Source organism: Salmo trutta, chromosome 18 (genome assembly GCF_901001165.1).
Source record: "Salmo trutta chromosome 18, fSalTru1.1, whole genome shotgun sequence".
In the NCBI taxonomy this organism is placed as follows: domain Eukaryota; kingdom Metazoa; phylum Chordata; class Actinopteri; order Salmoniformes; family Salmonidae; genus Salmo; species Salmo trutta.
The window spans coordinates 1,666,175-1,692,628 of NC_042974.1; the positions used below are offsets into that span (position 1 = coordinate 1,666,175).

The 26,454-nt window shown below is 41.3% G+C and overlaps 1 protein-coding gene across 1 annotated transcript; it reads left to right on the top strand.

Annotated features, from left to right (window-relative positions):
• Window positions 1-1,528: 1,528 nt before the first annotated feature.
• Window positions 1,529-19,309, top strand: LOC115152725 (myosin heavy chain, fast skeletal muscle). The gene is made up of 41 exons (XM_029697482.1): window positions 1,529-1,547; window positions 2,039-2,084; window positions 2,214-2,441; window positions 2,791-2,937; window positions 3,158-3,314; window positions 3,621-3,648; window positions 3,910-4,018; window positions 4,133-4,225; window positions 4,400-4,460; window positions 4,593-4,691; window positions 5,493-5,596; window positions 6,032-6,170; window positions 6,781-6,899; window positions 7,072-7,221; window positions 7,319-7,489; window positions 7,715-8,018; window positions 8,564-8,628; window positions 8,722-8,809; window positions 8,925-9,042; window positions 9,216-9,339; window positions 9,731-9,867; window positions 10,534-10,789; window positions 11,023-11,265; window positions 11,601-11,777; window positions 11,876-12,021; window positions 12,211-12,301; window positions 12,729-13,118; window positions 13,216-13,342; window positions 13,509-13,627; window positions 13,779-13,975; window positions 14,126-14,309; window positions 14,446-14,611; window positions 14,937-15,061; window positions 15,238-15,546; window positions 16,477-16,680; window positions 16,825-16,950; window positions 17,090-17,260; window positions 17,715-17,819; window positions 17,907-18,002; window positions 18,840-18,971; window positions 19,272-19,309. The coding sequence occupies exons 3-41, from the start codon at window positions 2,226-2,228 to the stop codon at window positions 19,290-19,292; spliced, it is 5,814 nt and encodes a 1,937-aa protein (XP_029553342.1). The 5' UTR covers window positions 1,529-1,547; window positions 2,039-2,084; window positions 2,214-2,225; the 3' UTR covers window positions 19,293-19,309.
• Window positions 19,310-26,454: the final 7,145 nt, after the last annotated feature.

Genomic DNA, 26,454 nt, shown 5'->3' on the forward strand with positions numbered 1-26,454 from the left:
TAAAGGCCTTGATGGTCAATCCAGATGGTCAGTTCCCTGCTCAACTAGTGCATCCAGCAGCTCCCCCCTATGGGGCTTCTTGTACTGATGTGCTGGGTGGACACTGCTCACAGAACAAACAGGAGGTATTCAGGTGAAATGTTCTGAACATTGCTGATAGAAATGTATTGAATAGAGCTGACATGATTCTCTATTCTACCTGACAGACAGTCATATCTGTTCTTCACAATACATTTCTGTCCGAACGTCACCTTATTAAACGTTAATTTAGCTGCACCATATTAGACACAAAGAACATTTAAATGACTATTAAATGCAGAGGTTTGAAAACAGCAAAGATGAGATAGATATTGAAGAATGTGAAATGCCTGACTTGAAAGAAGAACTTCCTGATTTGATTTATTAGGATCCCTATTGGCCGATGCCAATGGTGACAGCTAGTCTAACTGGAGTCCGACACATAACCAACAAATACATTACAGACGAAGGACTTTACAATTTACATACATTTAAATACATTAACATCTAGTGTGTGAATTATATTGCTGAATTACATGTATTAAAAATAGTTTAAAGAAATGTCTCTGCTGATGGTGGTTCCCTCACAAGTTGCTAGAGCTGTCTGTTAGAAAGATATTAAAACTGTATTGTAAAGGATTAATTCAAATGTAATGGAAATGGAAAGGAATCTGTTACTTTATTGTAACTATCCCCTATTCATTTTAAAGCAGTTTTATAGAAGCCAGCTGCTAAACGGTTTACCTCAGAGTGTAATAAAAGTTTGAGGCAGCTACATGGCTGTCAGAAATATGAGTGGATAAGATGATTTAAATACTGTACTGATGTTATGTAAGCCTTAAGAATCCTCCTGGACCGTTTTAGACAACTGAAATGTGAGACTATTAAAAGCTCCTGCAGCATCTTCAATAAATCAAACTGTAGATAAATAACTACACAGTTGATTTAACACTTTTATGAGCTGTAATTGAAAGCCTAAATGTTTCTGTTGAAGCTTTTAAATATGTATTTAATATGATAGATCACAAGTATGAGGTGATTGAGGAGACAGTTCAGATTGGTTTACAAGCAAAGTATAAAAAAAAATGGTCAAAATACAAATATTAAGTTGATCACAAAAATGAATGTAACTAAAATTGAATTAAATAAGGTGAGATTATTCTGAAATGTTTTTAGTGGTAATGGGTTAACAGGAACTCAATTACAGTATTTTAGGGTAGAAACATTGGAGTCAATCTGATACCTCAAACTTTTGATACTGTCATAATTATTAGTAATGACATCTTTTATTGATGTTAACTCAATTCAATTTAGAGACAAATATTACATTAAAAAGTAATTTAATGGGAGGGTGGTTCTCCTGCAAGTTGGTGGCGTTAGTGAGACAGAGAAATACAGAGGTCTCTCATCCAATCCATTTCCTTTACCAGAGCGGTCCATAATTAACTTTTGCTTGGTTGACAGTTTCAACCAGATATAAGCAGGCAGAGACCCCAGCATCCATAAGTCAGATACCTTCCTTCTCTGTGGTAAGACTCTCCACCTCCTCAGATGTTTACATTTGTGTCATCTTAGCGCTCAGCATGTGAGGCAGTAGCTAACTGCACTGTTTCAGTTGACTTCTGCAGTTAGTTATTTACATTATTTCTGCATTGTCCGATTTTACAATATGCAATCAACTGACTTTCATTTAAAATGTTTTTACTTTAAATGTGTTTTACTTGAAACATGTAGCTTTTATTTACAGGCCAAAGTGGTGCTCCTGTTGTTTGCAAATTGAGGGGTTGGTCTATAATGTAACTGTGTTTTCAGGGGTATTTATTTGAATTCTTGACAGAATGTGTAGTTAAGTGAGTTGTCACCAGGAAAATGAAAGTTACCAGATGCACCTGTAGTTGAATTGGACAAGGCTGTAATGATTGTGTTGAATTATATCATTCTAAATGTTTTCTACCTCTTCTGGGGTTAAATTATATGGCTTTAGACTTGTGCGTATTCACAACACCCTAATGTTTCCCAGGGTCCTCCAAGAAGTACAAATTCATCTGTAGGAGGGGAAAAATAAGGTGAGACATAGTTTGAGTATTCATAAGAAAAGTGACAAATCTTCTGTGAGAGAAACCCCTCACAACTCTGTTGACTGTGGAGGAAGCACCACAGAGTCAATCATGTTTCTTGTTTCATCTCTTTCCTAGTGATCCGTCACCATGAGTACGGACGCGGAGATGCAAATCTACGGCAAGGCTGCCATATACCTCCGTAAGCCTGAGAAGGAGAGGATGGAGGCACAAACCGCACCCTTTGATTCAAAGAACGCCTGCTATGTCGCAGACACCAAGGAGCTTTACCTTAAGGGTTTGGTCACTGCCAGGACTGAAGGAAAGTGTACTGTGACAGTCACGAATCCTAACGGCACTAAGGAGGTAAGTCTGATTTGAAATGTATTCAAATTACTCTATGTCTTGAAATGAACATCAAAATGATCAAAACATGCCAATAGACAAAATGAACAGCAGCAGAATATAACAGCAAAATATAACCTTCAAACACATACATTTTATCGCTGCTGTTTAAAAATAGCATGGCATTTTCTATACTGACTTGTTAAGAATCACCATGTGTGTCGGTGGTTGATAACAAAGTAGTTGGGTAAGATGGGGTATGCAGTTAAAACAGTTATTTTTTAAAGATTGAACTTGTATTTAATGAGCAAAGAGAATTCAGTCCTGTCCAGTTTGATCTGTGTATAATGTATATTTCTGACTGTTTCAGGAAGGAAAAGAGTTCAAAGAAGCAGATGTCTACCAGATGAACCCCCCTAAGTACGATAAGATTGAGGACATGGCCATGATGACCTACCTGAATGAAGCCTCTGTGTTGTATAACCTCAAAGAGCGTTATGCAGCATGGATGATCTATGTAAGATAACTGTATAAACATACACACACGTACATGAACATGAGATACACACATACAGTACTACACATAAAGTAATGGTAGAAACCAAAACATACCAATACAGTAGACCTACATTACTATACCATAGTACACCCACATCCTCACATAAATCCATGTAAACGTCAATCTGATTTGTCTAATGTAATTTAATGTCTAATTTAATTTATTCTCTTTCATCCAGACCTACTCTGGGCTGTTCTGTGCCACGGTGAACCCCTACAAGTGGCTTCCTGTGTACGACATGGAGGTTGTTAACGCCTACAGAGGGAAGAAGAGGATGGAGGCTCCACCCCATATCTTCTCCGTCTCTGACAACGCCTTTCAGTTCATGCAGATTGGTATGAGCTCTAATGGGTGGATGGATGGATGGATGGATGGATGGATGGATGGATGGATGGATGGGTGGGTGGATGGATGGGTGGGTGGGTGGATGGGTGGGTGGGTGGATGGATGGAAGTTAAAATATGCTTTAGAGAGGTATCTACTGTTTTCTAGTCTATGTTAGAACAGTTTGCTGGTAAAATCTGATTTCACTGGCCTTGAATGGAAAATGTTCCAAATTAAATCCATGATGATGCTATGAATTCAATAATGTCCCCATAATGTTGCTTGAGTATGATAATCAATATGTTGTTTTGTTACAGACCAGGAGAACCAGTCCGTCCTGATTACGTAAGTTGTTTACTAAAATCTCACTTGATAAAATGTTTCTACTGTAATATGTTGTGTCACTTGGCAGTGATGAAAATACATGACATTATGAATGGATTAGGCTATGCATAGGAATGAGTCGATGAGTGGGATATTTGTTAATGATTTACTTATGAAAGAAAACAGGTCAACAGTGTATTTTTCAATGTTATTTCTTAGTGAAAGTCAATCTAACATTCAAAAATGTTACTAAAAACCCTCTTTCTCTGTCATATTAACCAGTGGAGAATCCGGTGCAGGAAAGACTGTCAACACAAAGCGTGTCATCCAGTACTTTGCCACCATTGCAGTGTCTGGTGCCAAGAAGGAAGCAGAGCCAGGCAAAATGCAGGTAGGTTGTACCTTTCTAACACATTTCAGTTTGGTGGGCTGTGATCAAGCAATCGAGAATAACTAACTTTACTACTTTACCAGTTTCTGAGCAACTTATGTTTGTCTCAATCAGGGGTCTCTTGAGGATCAGATCATTGCTGCTAACCCTCTGCTGGAGGCTTACGGTAATGCCAAGACAGTGAGGAACGACAACTCGTCTCGCTTTGTAAGTGTGAAGGGCATACTGGGAAAGTTACCTTATATTTGACAAATGTACTTCAGTATTTCCCTTTTGTTGTATCAATAGATGTCCAACAAACTAACATTTAAAGGGGTCAATCAAAGTAAAATGTTAGATGTATTTAGTGAACCTCTTTCTAACCCCCATGCTCTATTTTAGGGTAAATTCATCAGGATTCACTTCCAAGGTAGCAAACTGGCTAAAGCTGACATTGAGACCTGTGAGTTGATTTTGATTGTTTCTCAATTCTTTACTAAATTCACACAGATTTTTTGGGGAGATAATATTTATCTCATGTTCTTTCTGTCTCTCTCTCTCTCTCTCTGTCAATATCTCTCTCTTTCTCTATCAGACCTGCTAGAGAAGTCCAGAGTGTCCTTCCAGCTTCCCGATGAGAGAGGCTACCACATCTTCTTCCAGATGATGACCAATCACAAACCTGAGATTGTTGGTAAGGCAAAGTAGAGTTACAGGATCAATTATTTCCACCCCCATCTGTGGAATTCATTGTCCACACTATTAATACTATTACAATGAGTACATCCAACGTAACAAGGCATCTAGACATCGGTCAGGTCGTTGGGAAAGATTTATCAAGTAATGCACTGTGATAAGTGTTGTGAATGTATCTTTCAAGGATTTGATGTAATCTATCATACGACATCCAGTGGCCCTTTGGGGTATTTCAGATGATCCCATGGGTCTGTAATTATCTCTGACCCTCTGTGTGACATTATCACATGTCAAATATATTAAATAACGTAATACTATGATTTAAAATAGAAAATACAATGACGAAGCTGTAAAACATTATCCTAGATATTAACCATCAACTTAATGAATACCATTGGTGTTTAATATGAGGGTTTCAGCATGAAATATCATTTATTTTATTATTTTACACATTTGGTTTGATTATATGTTTGTTGTCAATGTTTAGGCATCAAACTGGGGGCAGTTTTTAAACAAAAGCAAATATTATGAAGAATTGTATATATTAATACATTTTTTTAAAGTTATTAAAATATGAATTACCGAAGTTACGATATGTTGCGATAGATTTTCTGTTAATTGACAAAATTACTGAAGATTACGGGAACTTTGGTAAATTACCGCCGATAACTTTGAAACCCTAACAGCGATATAAAATACTTGAATCCATCTATTGAGTGAAGGAGAGAGAGATACTGTAAAGGTAGGACAGCAGAAATCTAAGAGATTTAACTGACAAGACATTCTCTGTTGTCCATAGAAATGTCACTCATCACCACCAACCCCTACGACTTCCCCATGTGCAGCCAGGGTCAGATCACTGTGGCCAGCATCAACGACAAGGAAGAGCTGGATGCCACAGATGTGAGTCAAACAAAGGGTTAATGATATTTTATATATGGAATGGGTAGGACCACCATACACACTGAATGCACTGTGCAATCCCAACTTGGTGGCAGCAGGGAATTATCATGTATTTTGTTTTGTTTGATTCTCAATGCCTTGAGTTAGTTAGACATGTGACTCAAGGAACTCTTCATACCTTCACACTTCACCTTGAGGCACGTACTGTACATGTAAGACATCCACAAGAGAGTGTCACTAAATCCCTGTGGAACTGTGTAAAATGTATTTTGTGCTGTCGTGAACTAGTGTTGGCGAAGTGTAATCATGTGGATCTGAGAAGCCAGTCAAATGTATCCATCCCATGTGTTCTGGCGAAAAACAGAACTATGGTATACTGAATGTGAGCAAACTACCGTTCAGTTCATCACCATTGTACTTCCTGTCTAATGCCAGGATGCCATTACAATCCTGGGCTTCACTAATGATGAGAAGGTTAGCATCTACAAGCTGACAGGAGCTGTACTGCACCATGGCAACCTGAAATTCAAGCAGAAGCAGCGTGAGGAGCAGGCTGAGCCAGACGGCACAGAGGGTGAGTCCCAAACATAGATATACAATATGTAGAGCATTATAACCATTCCCAGTCCCACTCATAGATATACAATATGTAGAGCATTAGTCCCAATCCCAGTCCCACTCATAGATATACAATATGTAGAGCATTATAACCATTCCCAGTCCCACTCATAGATATACAATATGTAGAGCATTAGTCCCATTCCCAGTCCCACTCATAGATATACAATATGCAGAGCATTATAACCATTCCCAGTCCCACTCATAGATATACAATATGTAGAGCATTATAACCATTCCCAGTCCCGCTCATAGATATACAATATGTAGAGAATTAGTCCCATTCCCAGTCCCACTCATAGATAAACAATATGTAGAGTGTTATAACCATTCCCAGTCCCACTCATAGATATACGACACGTAAGACAGACAGAGCCTCATCAAAGTCCGGCAGGAGATCATTTATTGAGACCAAATTCCAACCTCCAGAAAGGATTTAAAATGATGGATGTGGATTCAAATCAAAACCTAACCCCCAAAAACTTGGCCAAACCCTTTGGTCAGTGTGACCTCAGAATCAAGTGATATTGTGTTTCTGAGTCTGTTGATGTTGGTTCTCTCTCCAGTGGCTGATAAAATCGGCTACCTGCTGGGCCTGAACTCAGCTGAGATGCTGAAGGGTCTGTGCTACCCCAGAGTGAAGGTCGGCAACGAGTATGTGACCAAGGGACAGACTGTGCCTCAGGTAAGGCAGTCAAACACAGCATTTATCTTTTTCTGAGCACCATAAATCTTTTGGTGATAGATGAGTGCATTGCTTGTTTTGAATATTGATGTTGTTTTCCCCAAGCTCTGTTCACCTTATCACTAGACATGGTCAATATCTCATGTATTCATTTGAGGTATTATCATTGCAGGTTAATAACTCAGTCTCGGCTCTGGCCAAGTCCATCTATGAGAGGATGTTCTTGTGGATGGTCATCCGTATCAACGAGATGTTGGACACCAAGAATCCAAGGCAGTTCTATATCGGTGTGCTCGACATTGCCGGGTTTGAGATCTTTGATGTGAGTCTGAGACCAGAACAAGACAATTAGTTGTGATTGAGAGGGATTACAGCCTTGTATGATGATAAAATGATCCCTTCTGAAATTCCATCAACAGTACAACAGCATGGAGCAGCTGTGCATCAACTTCACCAATGAGAAACTGCAACAGTTTTTCAACCACACCATGTTCGTCCTGGAACAAGAGGAGTACAAGAAGGAGGGAATTGTCTGGGCCTTCATTGACTTCGGCATGGACTTGGCTGCCTGCATTGAGCTTATTGAGAAGGTAAGCTGTCTGTCAGGATTATAATGGACCTCAACAGCAAAGCTCAAATGGAGTGGTGTGAGATATTATCACATGGTACAATGTATCTGACTGTTGAGAACTCAAAATGTTTCCTATTATGGGCCCCTAAATGAAGATACTCTGATAATAGCATGTTTGCTAAAAGAATACATGTGATTCTTAATGTAAATATCACTAATTTGATGTACATCTCTTTTCGTAAAGCCATTGGGCATCTTCTCCATCCTTGAAGAGGAGTGCATGTTCCCTAAGGCTTCAGACACTTCCTTCAAGAACAAGCTGTATGACCAGCATCTTGGCAAAAACAAGGCGTTTGAGAAGCCCAAGCCTGCCAAAGGCAAGGCAGAGGCCCACTTCTCCCTGGTTCACTACGCCGGCACTGTGGACTACAACATCACTGGCTGGCTGGACAAGAACAAGGACCCTCTGAACGACTCAGTTCTTCAGCTGTACGGGAAGTCCTCAGTCAAACTGATGGCTACCCTGTATGTCGCTGCCCCACCTGAGGGTAAGACTAGCAGCACATCAAAAGATTTCATGAAGAACTAGTTACAACTCAGTCACACATTTTCTTTAAAGGGTCAATCTGCAGTTGCTACATCCATTTGTGGACTTATAAAGATATGTACTCATTCATTCTTGAAGGAAATCACTGTCTTCAAGAACATCAGCTTGGTTCAGCCATTGTACCCCATTAGAACCCAAAATATGAGCTTGTTTTACTCCAATGTTTGTAAACAAAGTAAAAACAAGATGGTCAGTACTTTAATTCATAGCTCTGTCAATGAATTTGAGTGGTTACATTTCTCCAGACCATCTCCCAGTATTTATTGAAACAGGGGCAGGGAGAATGCTTTGTTATTGTTTCAACTGCTGATTGCTGCTTTAGAGTCTTTAAATGTATCATGATTTCTTTGGGTGATTTACTGGATAATTTACTCATACAATAGGTGTTATTTTACACAATCACATTGGCAGCATTTGCATTTGCATTAAGATACGTGTGAAGTTAACCTGAGATTGTCTCCTTTATATTGAACTCCATTACAACAGATACAACCAAGAAAGGAGGCAAGAAGAAGGGGGGCTCCATGCAGACTGTGTCCTCCCAGTTCAGGGTGAGCTTTTAAAATGTGGATATTCAGTCCTTCAAAAGGTGTACTGATTATCAGAAATGATTTCTGAGAACATGGTTTGTAACCCTCTTACAGGAGAACTTGGGCAAGCTGATGACCAACTTGAGGAGCACTCATCCTCACTTTGTACGCTGCCTGATCCCCAACGAGTCAAAGACTCCAGGTACAATAAACATTGCGTTAAATATGACATCTTGTCAGTACCGTATCAGTAACATTAACAAACCAATCTTTAACCTGTTTATGAGTATTTAAAGAGACTTGGTTTGTGTTTCCAGGTCTGATGGAGAACTTCCTGGTTATCCACCAGCTCAGGTGTAATGGTGTTCTGGAGGGTATCAGGATCTGCAGAAAGGGCTTCCCCAGCAGAATCATCTATGCTGACTTCAAGCAGAGGTACACACACACACACACACACACACACACACACACACACACACACACACACACACACACACACACACACACACACACATATCTTCTCTAAGGGTTATCCCAACATCAGAATAGCCTTATTATGTTACGTAATATAACCAACCTATTACAACTTGACATTTCTCCTGATTCAGGTACAAAGTACTGAATGCCAGTGTCATCCCTGAGGGCCAGTTCATGGACAACAAGAAGGCTTCTGAGAAGCTGCTTGGGTCCATTGATGTGAATCACGAGGACTACAAGTTTGGACACACCAAGGTCAGTCAAATACCCCCCAGCAAAAGCTAACAATAAAACACAACTTCAATGATAATGTAAACTCTAACCATTCAACGTCTCTCCAGTTGATCTATCCATCTTTTTTTTATTTCTTAAAAATGTTTAAAAAAAACATTGTACTCAATGAATTATCTTGTGCTTTATGTCAGAATGGTATCTCTGAAGTTATCTATGTCAGTGTACATTATTAATCTACAACTATACAATAACTTACAACTCATAAACAACCTATCCCATGGTTTGTTTGTAAGGATTACAATGTTTATGTTGTTCAAATCAATCTAGTGGTTTGGTTCCTCTCTTTTGATTCACCCTTTCTATCTGTTACCACCTGACTGGTTCCATAATTGACCATGTCAACCTGTGTCAGGTGTTCTTCAAAGCCGGTCTGCTGGGTGTCCTGGAGGAGATGAGAGATGAGAAGCTGGCCTCTCTGGTCGGCATGGTCCAGGCTCTCAGCCGTGGATTCCTCATGAGGAGAGAGTTCACCAAGATGATGGAGAGGAGGTGAGGAAGAGTAGACATCTTGGGAAACAATTCTGTCAACCACCTGTATGTAATGTATGATGATTTCATAGTGAATATGCTGTGAGTTGTTCAGGATGAGAAAGTACATGTTATAATATTCTATTAAAGAAGCAGTTTGGTATTTAGCAAGCTGTTCAATTGTTATTTAAATAAGTGATTTTTACCCATTCATTCTGGAATAATATGAAATGCCTCATGATCTTAACATCACCTGTCAGTCCTTTCATCTAGAGTGCTGTATATAAGTTTAAGAGGGATTACATTTCCCTAGCCCCATTCCTCAGCTGTATTCAAAAAGTGGTGGGGTCCCCGTTTTGTTATTCTTCGAAGCGCAGTATGTAGCTTTAAAGAAGTCATCCAGTGATTTAAAAAAAAAACTTTTCCAGTTAAGGAATACTGGGAATGCCCTACTCCTTGAAGTTTGTGTCTAAAAAACACTATTTTCCTCAAAACATATATTTTTACCCTTTAGTGTGTGTACTTTACTGTATTTATACTTGGGATATCACTTTCACACTGGAAAAGTAAAAAAAAAACACTGGAGGAGATCTTTAAGCATGTCACTCACCGTGTCACTCACCGTGTCACTCACCATGTCACTCACCCTGTCACTCACCATGTCACTCTATCCTTTCTGTGGACCAGAGATTCCATCTTCTCCATCCAGTACAACATCCGTTCATTCATGAATGTGAAAACCTGGCCATGGATGAAGTTGTACTTCAAGATCAAGCCCCTGCTGCAGAGCGCTGAGACTGAGAAGGAGCTGGCCAACATGAAGGAGAACTATGAGAAGATGACGTCGGACCTGGCCAAGGCTCTGGCCAAGAAGAAGGAGTTGGAGGAGAAGATGGTGGCCATGGTGCAGGAGAAGAATGACCTGGCGCTTCAAGTCGCATCTGTGAGTGAGCAACAGGCCTCATCAGAGCACATTTAGACACACAAGTACACATACACAATAGCACACACACATACGAACACACGCACACTGTGGCTACCTCAAGAAATTGCCCATGGTATATATTTATATTTCATACATTTAAATTGATTCGCTCTGAAATGTTTGACTAAATGAAGTCTATATATTGATACACAAAGTGAGGCTACAGATTTTTTCTCCTGTTCTGAAACCAGGATTCAGAGAATCTGAACGATGCTGAGGAAAGGTGTGAGGGGCTCATCAAGAGCAAGATCCAGCTGGAGGCCAAACTCAAAGAGACGACTGAGAGGCTGGAGGATGAGGAGGAGATGAATGCTGAGTTGACTGCCAAGAAGAGGAAGCTGGAGGATGAGTGCTCTGAGCTGAAGAAGGACATTGATGACCTGGAGCTCACCTTGGCCAAAGTGGAGAAGGAGAAGCACGCCACTGAAAACAAGGTCTGGTAGACAGTCTAACCAAACAATAATCCAAAGAATAATCAACTCAAAACATGGCTCAACAGAATTGGAATTCAAGGCTTTTTGTGGCTGCAGGAAATAAAGAAAGAAAAAAAATAGTCGAATTTCAGTTGTGGTGTACTCCCCACAACCATTTCATGTTCTGCTCCCCCCTCATTTATGATTCCAATTCAGTACACTGGCATGGACTACGGTGCCATCTAGTGTTAAGTCTATAGTACAGAACTTGTTGACACATTTCTATTATAAATGTAATTAATTCTCCCATTTATGGTGAAGTGACCAAAGCCTACATTTGTTGTGGCCGTTTTCAGGTTAAAAACCTGACAGAGGAGATGGCGTCTATGGATGAGAGTGTTGCCAAGCTGACCAAGGAGAAGAAAGCCCTCCAAGAGGCCCACCAGCAGACACTGGACGACCTGCAGGCAGAGGAGGACAAAGTCAACACTCTGACCAAGGCCAAGACCAAGCTGGAACAGCAAGTGGACGACGTGAGTGGAGTTTGACATTTTGGACATGATAGTATATAAGATGATATTATCTACAGTTGTTTAGATTTGACCAATATATGTGTGTTTTTTTCTTTTAGCTTGAGGGTTCTCTGGAGCAAGAGAAGAAGCTCCGTATGGACCTTGAGAGAGCCAAGAGAAAGCTGGAGGGAGATCTGAAACTGGCCCAGGAGTCCATAATGGACCTGGAGAATGACAAGCAGCAGTCTGATGAGAAAATCAAGAAGTAAGCACAAATAAATTACTACAGTATTTCTTGCCATCTTGATCAACATAATGGCTCTTCGTGGCTCATTCTTATAATTATGAATTGGACTGTATGTGATTCTTACAAGCAAAGTGAATGGTAATATAGGCTCCCTTTACGCTGTCTAACCTAAACTAACTTTGCAATCAACGTGTTTGTGTTTGTTAGGAAGGAGTTTGAGACCACCCAGCTCCTCAGCAAGATAGAGGATGAGCAGTCTCTGGGAGCTCAGCTGCAGAAGAAGATCAAGGAACTGCAGGTACAGTACAGGATCTAAGCTCCAGTACAGGAAAATAACTGACACATTTTTCTGGTAGCACATATTCTTCCTGGTGGATTCTGATGGCTCAGTAAGATGGAAGATGGTGCTACTTCCTGGTGCTTCTTTCTATGTAAAGATGTTGCTTCTTACCGTTGTTAGTTTGGTTCCTGCATGGGACACTGTCTAATGGGACACTGTCTAATGGGACACTGTCTAATGGGACACTGTCTAATGGGAGACTGTCTAATGGGACACTGTCTAATGGGAGACTGTCTAATGAATATAGTAAATATGTTAGTGTAACTGGCTATGTATTAACACATTGATACTAAATATACAGTACATGCTATTATTATGTATTGAGGTTCAATGGTTTCAACTGTATTGTAGTGTTCATTCCCCCTGCTCTTACCCCCTGTTCTAGGCCCGTATTGAGGAGCTGGAGGAGGAAATTGAGGCTGAGCGTGCTGCCAGGGCTAAGGTTGAGAAGCAGAGGGCCGATCTCTCCAGGGAACTTGAGGAGATCAGCGAGAGACTGGAGGAGGCCGGAGGCGCCACTGCTGCTCAGATTGAGATGAACAAGAAGCGCGAGGCTGAGTTCCAGAAGCTGCGTCGTGATCTTGAAGAGTCCACCCTGCAGCATGAGGCCACAGCCGCTGCTCTGCGCAAGAAGCAGGCCGACAGTGTGGCTGAGCTCGGGGAGCAGATCGACAACCTGCAGCGCGTCAAACAGAAGCTGGAGAAGGAGAAGAGTGAGTACAAGATGGAGATTGATGACCTCTCCAGCAACATGGAGGCTGTCGCCAAGGCTAAGGTGAGTAGTGATGTTTTGGTCAAGCAGTGATGAGGAGGGTCAACTACATTACCATTCAATAAACTGAAGTTGACAGTCCCATATGTTTCACTAACAGGGCAATCTGGAGAAGATGTGCCGTACTCTTGAGGACCAGCTGAGTGAGATCAAGACTAAGAATGATGAGAATGCTCGCCAGGTCAACGACATCAGCGGACAGAGGGCCAGACTCCTGACAGAAAATGGTACCATCAACAATGAACAACAAACCAATATAGTTCACCTCAGTAGTACACAATAACATGTTGAGGGCTGTAAATTCAGTCTACGTAGTTTCTGCCCTATGATACCTCAAAATACAATTTTTATCTTAGAGAACAGAGATAACAAGATGTCCCTCTATTTCTGCAGGTGAGTTTGGCCGCCAGCTGGAGGAGAAGGAAGCCCTGGTGTCTCAGCTGACCAGAGGCAAACAAGCCTTCACCCAGCAGGTGGAGGAGCTGAAGAGACAGATTGAGGAGGAGGTCAAGGTAAGGGACCGAAAAAGGAAACCACCTGCCACAGTTTAGAGCTTTATCTTCACATAGACTGTTTCTACGCCACCCTCAGAGACTTCTACTGTCATTTGTTTTACTCTCCGTCTCTAATCTTTCTTTGTATTTCTTTCTTTCTCTCTCAAAGGCTAAAAATGCACTGGCCCATGGTGTCCAGTCTGCCCGCCATGACTGTGACCTCCTGAGAGAGCAGTTTGAAGAGGAGCAGGAGGCCAAGGCAGAGCTGCAACGCGGCATGTCCAAGGCCAACAGTGAGGTGGCTCAGTGGAGGACTAAGTATGAAACTGATGCCATCCAACGCACAGAGGAGCTGGAGGAGGCCAAGTGAGTTGCACACAATAAAAAAAACTCAAATAAACGGTGTGGATGGTGAGGGTGGTAGTGGGATCTGAGAAAATGTTACTTCAATATGTAGTGCAACATTTGTTTCACAACAAATGACGCACCATAACACCACCCTCTGATTTTCAACAGGAAGAAGCTGGCCCAGCGTCTGCAGGAGGCTGAGGAGACCATTGAGGCGACCAACTCAAAGTGTGCCTCCCTGGAGAAGACCAAGCAGAGACTGCAGGGAGAGGTGGAGGACCTCATGATTGACGTTGAGAGAGCCAACGCCATGGCCGCCAACCTTGACAAGAAGCAGAGGAACTTTGACAAGGTGAACATTTATAAACCTCACTCTAGGGTGATATTTCCTGTCTGCTATTTGATCAGATGTAGTATAATTGTAGCATATTTCTGATTCAAAACTCTCTTTCAATGAGTTGTAATGAAAATCCCATGGATTTGCCCAGGTTCTGGCAGAGTGGAAGCAGAAGTATGAGGAGGGCCAGGCTGAGCTGGAAGGAGCTCAGAAGGAGGCTCGCTCAATGAGCACTGAACTCTTCAAGATGAAGAACTCCTACGAGGAGGCTCTGGATCATCTGGAGACTCTGAAGAGAGAGAACAAGAACCTGCAACGTGAGCATTTGACAGCAGTTATTTTTGCCTGATGTTTGACCAGTGTTTGAAAATGGAACCAACTGTAATCATTAACATTATATCAAAATAAATGTTTAACAATCTCAGAATGTTCATGTGAAGTTTAAAATATATTTTTTGGAACTTGTAATTGGTATTCCTTTGAACAAACCAATGATGTGGAGGGCAATTAGATTAGCAAGACAGAATGAAGTGCTGTACATTAATGAACTGTTATTATGATTCAATATAAACTTCAGTGCATTGGTGATACCTACTGTGAAAATCTCCCAAGTCTAAACAGCTCCTGTGTTTTTGTGTGCAGAGGAGATCTCTGACCTGACTGAGCAGATCGGAGAGACTGGCAAGAGCATCCATGAGCTGGAGAAGGCCAAGAAGACCGTGGAGACAGAGAAGTCTGAGATCCAGACCGCTCTGGAGGAGGCTGAGGTACAAACTACAGCTGTTTGATAGGAAAAGCAGTGTTACACTTGCCAATACCAACTACAATCCAATGCTTCCTGTATTGGTGTTTATTGTCGTCATATACACAGTATTTAAATCCTTTTGATTTACACATCCAAACATATTGAGCACAATTCGATTGACTGCTTCTCTTTGTCCAGGGCACACTGGAGCACGAGGAATCCAAGATTCTGCGTGTGCAGCTGGAGCTGAACCAGATCAAGGGTGAGGTGGACAGGAAGATTGCTGAGAAGGACGAGGAGATGGAGCAGATCAAGAGGAACAGCCAGAGGGTGGTTGACTCCATGCAGAGCACCCTGGACTCTGAGGTCAGGAGCAGGAATGATGCCCTGAGGGTGAAGAAGAAGATGGAGGGAGACCTGAATGAGATGGAGATCCAGCTGAGCCATGCCAACAGGCAGGCCGCTGAGGCCCAGAAACAGCTGAGGAACGTCCAGGGACAGCTCAAGGTAAAGGGACTGGGACATCAGGCTCAAAAACCTGAACATGGGGAGGGATTTGTTTTGTGAATCAGTAGAAAAGAATAGAACAGTGGAATGTAATAGAGTGGACTAATATACTGTACACTCTTAGAAGTAAAGGTGCCTGGAAGAAACTTTTGGGTTGCTGCATCGGCAGAACCTTTCCAGTTGAAAAAGGTTCTTAGAGGAACCCCTCTGGAACCGGAACCTTTTTGTGATTGGAGCTGTTACATTTTGAACCTATTTAATAATATATTATAGAGGTGGCAGCCTATCAGATTGGAGACGTGGCTTATTGGAGGGTTATCTTTTGTCATCCGTTAGCAAAAATATCATTCCTGTATACTGCAAATTATAATGTTTATTGAATATTTATGCATATTGAAATATTCTAATATAATCATTATTTAATTGCTGATGACATACCATAGGAAGGTTGTAAATAGTCCAACTTTGGGATTTGCTCTTGAGGAATTCGTACACCTCCACTGGCCTCATTGAAACAACAAAACTGTCAGTGTTCAACCTTAACATGTGATGACAATACAACAGAACAGATGAACATGAATACAATTTACTCTAACAGGTGGCCTCAAAACAATCTATCTTAAAGCCATGCCCCTACTAAGCCTTGCCTCCACTCCAGGGATCCTCCATGAACCCGTTGCTACATTGAACCATTAAAGGTTTATCCAAGAACCCCTCAACTAACCAAATGTGAAAATATGAACCATTGACTAGCAATGGTTCCTTGAGGAACTCTAGGGGTTCCTTGAGGATCTCCAGGGTTCCTTGAATCACCACTAATTCTAAGAGTGTAGAAAGGTAGGGATATTAGGAACATTTTTACCCATTAACATTTCTCTCACCGATCGTATCGCTCTACTTCCACAATTCCTAATTCATTGTGAACCCCAGGATGCCCAATTGCACCTTGATGATGCCGTCCGTGCCGCAGAGGATATGAAGGAGCAGGCAGCCATGGTGGAGCGCAGAAACGGTCTGATGATGGCTGAAATCGAGGAGCTGAGAGTTGCTCTGGAGCAGACAGAGAGAGGCCGCAAAGTTGCTGAGACTGAGCTGGTGGACGCCAGTGAGCGTGTCGGACTGCTGCACTCCCAGGTACGGGTCAAAAGCCATTTCTAATGAAACTCAACCAAGCATACTGTTTACACACATATAGAATTCAACAGTGCTTGCTTTTAGATTTTCATAATTTCAACCTTCTCTTGAGAGTCAAACAAATCGCCTTGTTTCCTCCTTCAGAACACCAGCCTTGCAAACACCAAGAAGAAGCTGGAGACTGACCTGGTTCAGGTGCAGGGAGAGGTGGACGACATTGTCCAGGAGGCCAGGAATGCAGAGGAGAAGGCCAAGAAAGCCATCACTGACGTGAGTCCTTGAATTACGTGAACTATATTTGTCCCCAAGGCCCAGTGGTAGCTGGGCTGGTTTAACCACACCAAAGATCTCAAAGGAGCTTTATGATTGGTGCCAGTTGGTACATAAATTAAACTAACTACCATTCCAGGCGGCCACGATGGCTGAGGAGCTGAAGAAGGAGCAGGACACCAGCTCTCACCTGGAGAGGATGAAGAAGAACCTGGAGGTCACAGTCAAGGACCTGCAGCACCGCCTGGATGAGGCTGAGAATCTGGCCATGAAGGGAGGCAAGAAGCAGCTCCAGAAACTGGAGTCCAGGGTGAGTTAACAGTAGGGTGGATTGAAAAACAGATTGCTGGAAATGTATTTGATCATATAAAAATACACAGGGTCATTGTGTAATGGCTTTTTCTCTTAATAACCCACCTACATCATGTAAAGTAGTTGTTTTCATTATAGACCCCTTTAATTAAAATTATAAAAGTACATAGGAAGTCCCGTGTGGCTCATTTGGTAGAGCATGGTGTTTACAACGCGAGGGTTGTGGTTTCGATTCCCACGGGGGACCAGTATGGAGAAAAAATGTATGAAATGTATGCATTCACTACTGTAAGTCGCTCTGGATAAGAGCGTCTGCTAAATGACTAAAATGCAGATGTAGGAGCAGACAACACTTCTTGACCAGTCGAAGAACATTCCTCTGTTTTATAAAGATTTCTTACATCTGACTTCACCACCTCACATAAATGCCTACGTTTATTTTTTCCACAAAGGTGCGTGAGCTCGAGACTGAGGTGGAGGCCGAGCAGAGAAGAGGTGTAGACGCGGTCAAGGGAGTCCGCAAGTATGAGCGCAGAGTCAAGGAGCTCACTTACCAGGTAAGAGAAGGGCATTCTTCACACACTAAAGCACACTGGTTTGTGTGTTAAACTATGGACTATTGATTCTTTTAACTTCTCCCACAGACTGAGGAGGATAAGAAGAACGTTGGCAGACTTCAGGACCTGGTAGATAAGCTGCAGATGAAAGTGAAGGCCTACAAGAGGCAGGCTGAGGAAGCGGTGAGTCACAGACTTAGTCAAAACCTCTGAAAGCTTACATTCCCTAGTAGACATTACAAAACTTAATGTCTAGACAGTTTAAGTGTTGCTACTGCACATCAGTCAACATTCCTATTGGAATCGAGACAGAGTTAGGAAAGTTAGATTTTTTAAAACTGCATTCAGAATGACTATCAGGGTTAGGAAAGTTAATAACATGACCACCTAGACCAATACATCTTATAACTGATTGAATTGGTTTAGAAAAAACTGTTATTTATCTTTGTGTAAAATAAGATGAATCAGTCAATGAAATAAAAACAAATGGAATTATAAACAACCCAAAACATTCACTAGAGCATGATGGGAAATATGATAATAATGGGCGTGGTTTAGTGTAAAACAATAACTGGGGTTTTTAACAGCAACACTGGGTGTTTGTTTATACCACTGAGTGTTAATTTCACTCTTACAGAGTGAATTTTACTCCTGAATCAACACTTTAAATGTTACATTGAAAAATCAACACTGGCCAATTTCCTGTTTATGCCTATGTGTTATCAATTTAAAGGAGAGGGGGTTGAATATTATTTAGCTTTGTGCCGTGGGCTCGTCTGGTGGTAGTGCTGACTCTCCTGGATCACATGGTCCTGGAAGCAGCAGTTTGATCCTCTGTTCCACCACTCACTTTCTCTGCTATATCATCTATCTCTGTATATACACTGTACAATGCTATTCTAAATCTGTCAATAAAAAAAAAACGTTAAAATACCTTTAAAAAATATATATTAATTTGCTACCTGAAGCTTCAAACATTCAATACTGATGTTAGGCTCTCCCTCTCTTTTCCTCACCCAGGAGGAAGCATCCAACCAGCACATGTCTAAGTTCCGGAAGGTTCAGAATGAGCTGGAGGAGGCTGAGGAGCGTGCTGACATCGCTGAGACTCAGGTCAACAAGCTCAGAGCCAAGAGCCGCGACAGCGGAAAGGTACAGAACTGCTGCTAATCCTACACCTGACGGATGTTCAAACAAGACCACATCAACACCACCTATGATTCATTCTTCACAGAGGTCAATACTGACCTTTTACTCAAATGTATTTAGGATCTCTGAGATCAAATTCTCAGGACAGGGTAAATACATGTTTTTAATGAAAGGATATAATCAAAAATCAAGCTGAGCACTGAGTCTTAAATGCTTGATCCATTCTGTTATTTCCAAGTGTTGATATATTTATCATGTTCATTATTAATACTGATCCATTCTGTTATTTCTTTCTTCTTACAGGGAAAAGAAGCTGCTGAATAAACAAGACCAAAGTCTTATCGATTTCCTGTGTTTCATAAAATATGATTTTCATGGTGAAATGTTGATCATTGATTAAAAATATATAAGCTTACATACACTTCCTTTGTGACTGTGGACTTTTTACTCAGAAAACAGGACTTTGCATTTTTTTATTGAACGTTAAAACATACAATCTACTTGCAGTGAAACTGCTCAAAATCTACATCACATTCAGTCATTTAACAGACTCCCATTCAGAGCGACCCACAGCAGCAACCAGGGTCAATGGCCTGCTCAAGGGCACATTAACAGATCTCCCACAAGGTCAAAAAAATGGTACCTGAACAAGCAACCTATCAGCCACTGGCCCAAGCTCCCAACTGCCAGGCCACCAGCCCTCAGGCATCAGCCAGTCTCAGGCAGCCTCAGGCAGCCTCAGGCAGCCTCAGGCAACCAGGCATTATCTGTAACAACTGTGCCCATCAGTGTCATTCAAACTTACTTATGTTTTGTTTTATTTTGTCATTTTTTTACTTTTAGCTTTGACTGTCATTCTATCCCCCGCCCAGCAACTCCACTCCCACTTGTATCCAATTCCACATCCCAACCCTTAGCATCGCTCAGCATCGCTTAGCTCACCTATCTCTGCTGGCCCCCTTGTTCGGATTTATACGCACCATATATCTTTCAACTATGTTGTGATGTTTAACATACAGCTTGAATCAATCTAATGAAATAGATTCCATTGCGAGTTGAAGATAAATACTTTTACTAAGAGTATTAGCATATTAGTAATTGACTGACCAGGTCTCTCCAGATCTCCCACCAACGCTATTTCTAACTTTATACTAATGCTCTGCTTTTCTAGCCATTCCTGAACCTGAGACCAGAAGCAGGCTACCTGAGGCAATACCAAAACAAATGGTCTATTGATTCTTTATCCTCACACCAAAATTTGCAGAGCTGTGATATTTGTATGCCACAAACATTCAACATTTTGGTGGCGGCAAGAATTCTGTACAATAAGTTTAGCTGAACAGCACAAAGTCTTGAATCTTGCGTCGTTTTATATATCAACTCATAAACCCTGTACCACGGAATCAGTACATCAAAAATCTCTTCCTAACTATTTTGCAATCTGTATGGCACAGCTATAAAATATCCTGGTCCTCAAATGAAACTGGTATACTTTCCTATTTCGGCTATTTTTATTCCTCCAGTGTTGATCTTTTGTTTTGGGCAGGCAGACCAGTTGTATAAGTGAAGCTTTTAGAGAGAGGTTTAGTGCTTTTATATTTAATCATCTCAACCCACCCAGTTCATATTCATTATATAGATAGGCATGCTTTATTTTTTTCTGGTTTAGCATCCCAGATAAATCTAATAATTTTTTGCTCATATGATTTGAAAAATGAATCATCAGGAGTAGCCAGCTCCATAAGTAAGTCAGTAAACTGAGACATGACTAAGGAGTTAATCAGGGCAAATTTAACATAAATAGACAAGTATTGACCTCTCCATGGTAGCAGGACCTTGTTTATTTTACAAGTTTTCTATTGATATTCAATGTGAAGAGTCTCATTTATATATTTTGTATATCTACTTCACCGTCAGCCCATTTTATAAGTAAACTGCAGGGTAATGTGAAAGTTGTATTTTGTAAAGCTCCAATATGTAATATTGTACACTTATCATAATTAGGTTTTAGTCCAGAGAGTCCAGAAAAGTACGCTTGGAGGTAAGGATGTGATAAGAGAATTATCTAATAAGGGTAAATGAATCAATAATCCATCATTAATTAGTAGTTATGTAGCATGGATAATTAATGTACTGAACGTTAGTCTCATAAAGGTCTAGTAGAGGCTGGATTCGTGCACGGGCGGATGAAATATCCATAGATTAAAGACCTGGCCCCTTGCTGAGGGTTCTTTTCAGGCCGGTGGCAAACTGGTATGCGACAGAGGCGGTGACGAGATTCTACCAACATTGAAATCTCAGCTGCAGAACAAGGTAAGTGTGCTTTATTGAGTTTTTTGGGGGATAGCACCTGTAAGATTACATTAAATGATGAATGAGTGATAGCACTTGTCAAAAGCGATTGATGTGAGAGTGAAAGGCGGGAGCGATTAGAGGATTTTAATGTACTCTGGGTGTTAGACGCTGGAAATATCCGGAAAGGGGTTTATATCTGGTGACCTGTCTTTATGATTTTGTGTAGAGAAAAATGTTTTAAAGGGAACCAAGTATTCTGTGCAAACGGAAGATAGGAATCGGGTATAAATCCAAACAGGAGGAGGAAGCAGGGTTTGAAATGACCCTGTGCAACTATGGCCACTGCAGAAAACAAAACTAGCTTATGGTGAGACCGAAAAACATAAAAAAGGGTTGAAAGACATAAGGAGAGATTCGTAAATTGGAAGGCAAAATATAGTAATATAATTATGAGGGAGGAGGACAGAGACATGATTACATTAATATAGGTCATCTGTCTAAATACACCTAGGAGGGGATGGTCAGATCTTCCGGAGGCGCAAATCTAGGTCTGATGATCCATTTGTAACGTCTGTCTTCGTGCAGAGAAGACCAAGGCGCAGCGGGTTGCGTGCTCATCATATATTTATTTTAAATAAAGACTGTGAACACAGAAAAACAATCAACAACGAAACGACGACAGGAAACAGTTTAGCAGGCTATACACATAACAGCAGTGCTAAAGACAACAACCCACAAACACACTCCTAATATATGACTCCCAATCAGGAACAACGATAATCAGCTGTCCCTGATCGGGAGCCACACAGACCAACATAGAAACAGACATCCCAGAACACACATACACAGACTTCTTCTGCCACGTCCTGACCAAAATACTACACAACTACTCCCTCTGCTGGTCAGGACGTGACACCATTGAAGAAGGGAAACCTAATATGGCGGAGTGAGATACAGATATTATTGTCAAAAGTTACAAGGAGCAACAGATAAATAGGCCGTTAACAAGGGCTTTATGACCCCTGGAAAATCGCTTATAGTTGCATACGTATGCGACCTAATGTCCGATCAAAAGTCACCTCTATAGATAAAGTTTCAAGAAAGAGATACACATAGCAACACATAGAGATTGTGAGATGAATATATTGTGCAGTCAACAGTCGCGAGAAAAGACGGGTTGGGACACATAGAATAAGAGACATAAACTACAGCACACACTCATAGGTTGTACAACACATAGACACATTGGGAAATTTCCACAGGGGTAAGAGGATAATTGCGTGTGAGATAGATAAGAGGGTCAAAAGCCATATACATGTGAGACCTAATGGATCTATCAAAAGTCATGAAATAAATTATTCTGGGATCCTAGAGGAAATTACCAGTAGGACATGGACAAAGGAAAATACAGCACACACATAGAGATCAATAGCAAGTAGACACAGATTGTAATTGAATCAGAGGTTTAAAAAAGCACATAGACTAAAAGATCATTCAGGATTCATACGAATACTCCTTCTAAAATTCTAGATTGTGAGAAGGAGCAGAATAACTACGATAGTAATTTAACAAACATGGGTAGTAAATCCTCTAAGGGGATCTCGGTATTAACGGGAGATGAACGTTTTATGCTGGGAAAAGATAAGAGGAACATCTATTTTGGGCCGAAATGAAGGAAGATGTACGGTTTTGATGTTTAAATGTTGAAGGATTGGAATCATTGGTTAACCTCTCTAGGGTAGGTGGGACGAAATCGTCCCGCACTATTCAACAGCCAGTGACACATCAGAGCGCCAAATTTAAAACCACAAAATGTCATAATTCAAAGTTCTCAAACATAGGACTATTTTTACACCATTTGAAAGATAAGACTCTCGTTAATCTAATCACATTGTCCGATTTCAAAAGGCTTTACAGCGAAAGCAAAACATTAGATTATGTTAGGAGAGTACATAGCCAGAAATAACCACACAGCCATTTTTCAAAGCAAGCATATATGTCACAAAAACCAAAAACACAGCTAAATGCAGCACTAACCTTTGATGATCTTCATCAGATGACACTCCTAGGACATTATGTTATACAATAGATGCATGTTTTGTTCAATCAAGTTCATATTTATATCAAAAACCAGCTTTTTACATTAGCATGTGATGTTCAGAAATAGCAACTAGCATACACACCGCAAACTTCCGGTGATTTTACTTAATTACTCACGATTAACGTTCACAAAATACATAACAATTATTTTAAGAATTATAGATACAGAACTCCTTTATGCAATCGCGGTGCCAGATTTTAAAATAGCTTTTCGGCGAAAGCACATTTTGCAATGTTCTGAGTAGATAGCCCGGCCATCACGGCTAGCTAATTTGACACCCACCAAGTTTGGCCCTCACCAAACTCAGATTTACTATAAGAAAAATCGGATTACCTTTGGTGTTCTTCGTCGGAATGCACTCCCAGATCTTCTACTTCTACGAACAAATGTTGTTTTGGTTCGAAATAATCCATAGTTATATTGAAATAGCTCTGTTTTGTTCTTGCGTTCAGGTCACAATCCGAAGGGTGATGCGCGAGCGCATTTCGTGACAAAAAAATTCAAAATATTCCATTACCGTACTTCGAAGCATGTCAAACACTGTTAAAAATCAACTTTTATGCGATTTTTCTTGTAAAATAGGGATAATATTCCAACCGGGCGATGTTGTATTCATTCAAAGACTGAAAGAACAAAATGGAGAATTTACATGAACGCGCATCTCCAGTGTCACTGTCCCCAGGCAGGCCAGTAACAAACTCTGCTGCTGTTCTTTGCCCAGAGACTGCAGACATCTCATTACACTTTCTGGCGCCTTCTGAGAGCCAATGGAAGCCTTAGAAAATGTCACGTTACAGCACAGATGCTGTATTTTCGATAGAGAGGCTACAGAAGGACAATAAATTGTCAGACAGGGCACTTCCTGTATGGAATCTTCTCAGGTTTTGGCCTGCCATATGAGTTCTGTTATACTTACAGACACCATTCAAACAGTTTTAGAAACGTTAGAGTGTTTTCTATCCAAATCTACTAATTATATGCATATTCTTGTTTCTGAGCAGGAGTAGTAACCAGATTCATTCGGGTACGTTTTTTATCCGGCCGTGCAAATACTGCCCCCTAGCCCCAACAGGTTAAACAAATACATAGGGTCTGTGGGGATAAGACAGAGAAGCAGCGTACAGAAGGCCTTGACACCGCTCGTGTTTGGCTGGCAGAAGCTAGAAAAAGAGCGGAGGGGGCCAAGAGTAAGGGATGTTACTAAGAATGAAGATTTGGCTAGCCAGGAGCAGACAGAGAGGACTCCCACGGCTCCCACAGAGATACTACCTAAGCCCAAATTATACCCCTCCCTGGCAGACCAGGGGTGGCAGGAAAACCCAGATAACGAGGTGGTGGTAGTGAGACGGAGACAACCACATCAAGTGCCGTCCGTACCGTTACCCCCTCCCCCATATGCTGGTTCTCAGGGAGACAAGGGAGGTAGAGAGGAAGGGAGAAGGATGGGAACTAAGGGAAGAGAGCGTGTTCGTGGTGCTGCACGACCCAGAGCCGTCAGTAGACTCGTTTCCCATAACCAAAGTCCAGATAGGGATAGACAAGAGGAAAAAAATAGCAAGGTAGGAGAGAAAGGGGGAAATAGATGTTACAATTGTGGCAAGACAGGACATTTTGCTAGAGAATGTGAGGAGCCGTGTAAACACTTCAATAAAGTAGGCCATAATCACCGAGATTACAAAAATAACAAAGACAGGAGAGGCAAGAGAGGGGGTCGAGACAAATACAGAGAGAAAAAGGTCAGGCGCCCACAGCCAGAGGAGGAGGAGGAGGAGGAAGAGGAGGCACGACTAACTATGGAGAGCGGGGGAGCAGACACTAGTGAGGGGAAACAGGATTTTCAGGATTTTGTTATAAACAGTGATTGTGAAGTTTTTGAATTGGCTACAATTGATTTGGCATTACAGCAGGAACAGAAACCCTATTTGACACTAACAGTAATGGGAGAGAGAATTACATTTCTGTGTGATACTGGGGCGTGTCGCACAGCAATCTGTGCAGACGAGGCTCCCAAAGGGATAAAAAGTAATGGGGAACAGATAATGGTACGGTCAGCATCAGGACATCAATTCATGGAACGGTTATCTGCTCCTATAACCCTGAAACATGAGTCATCTGGGGGAGAAGCCACTGTCCCTGTTCTAATATCTAAACTATGCCCAGCAAACTTGTTGGGCAGAGATGTGATGATGAAACTAAATGTGTCAGCCACTCCCACTGAGAGGGGAATGAAGGCATACATTGTTAGAGACAATATGGTCATCTGTGGGGACGGGGAACCATGTTATTGGTACAGTCAGGATTTGCTGAGGGGGGATAACAAATATTCCTAAAACCTTGATGGAACTCTCAGAACAACTGGTACCAGGACTCATTAAAATGTCTCCCGATGACTTACACTGTGCTCTCTGGTATAACAATCACCCAGGTCCAGATCCTGTCTATGAGGAAGCATTACTTAGAACCCCAGAGAGAACTATAGGGTTAAAGTGGTTACACTATGACAGCACTCATGTTGCTGTGGAAGTGAAGCTACTTCCACAAGACCAGACATTGTTCAGAGAAAGCTGGAGCCCCCATGTATCTCTTGCCAGGGAGCTCTCAGAAAGGTGGGAGGACATGGGCCAGTGGGTGTCACAGGGGATGAAAATCACAGACTGGGTAGACATGATTAGTGGAGATCAACACAGTCCCTCAACCAATAGATATCACAAGAAGCTAAATTGGAGAGCTAATAGGGTTCCTTCTGTACACCTAGAAGCCACGATATCTTAAAGGGGTATACACACATACGGGATCTTAGAAGTTATACACACAGGGAATCGTTGAAGTTTTGTTTTCTGAGTTTTAATTAAACACGTGAAATTCTTTTGATAGGGAATGTTCTCAGGATTTTGCCTGCCATATGAGTTCTGTTATACTCACAGACATCATTCAAACAGTTTTAGAAACTTCAGAGTGTTTTCTATCCGAATCTACTAATAATATGCATATTCCAGTTCCTGGGCCCGAGTAGTAGGCCGTTTAATTTGGGTACGTTTTTCATCTGGCCATGAAAATACTGTCCCCTACCCTAGTGAAGTTAAAGACGAT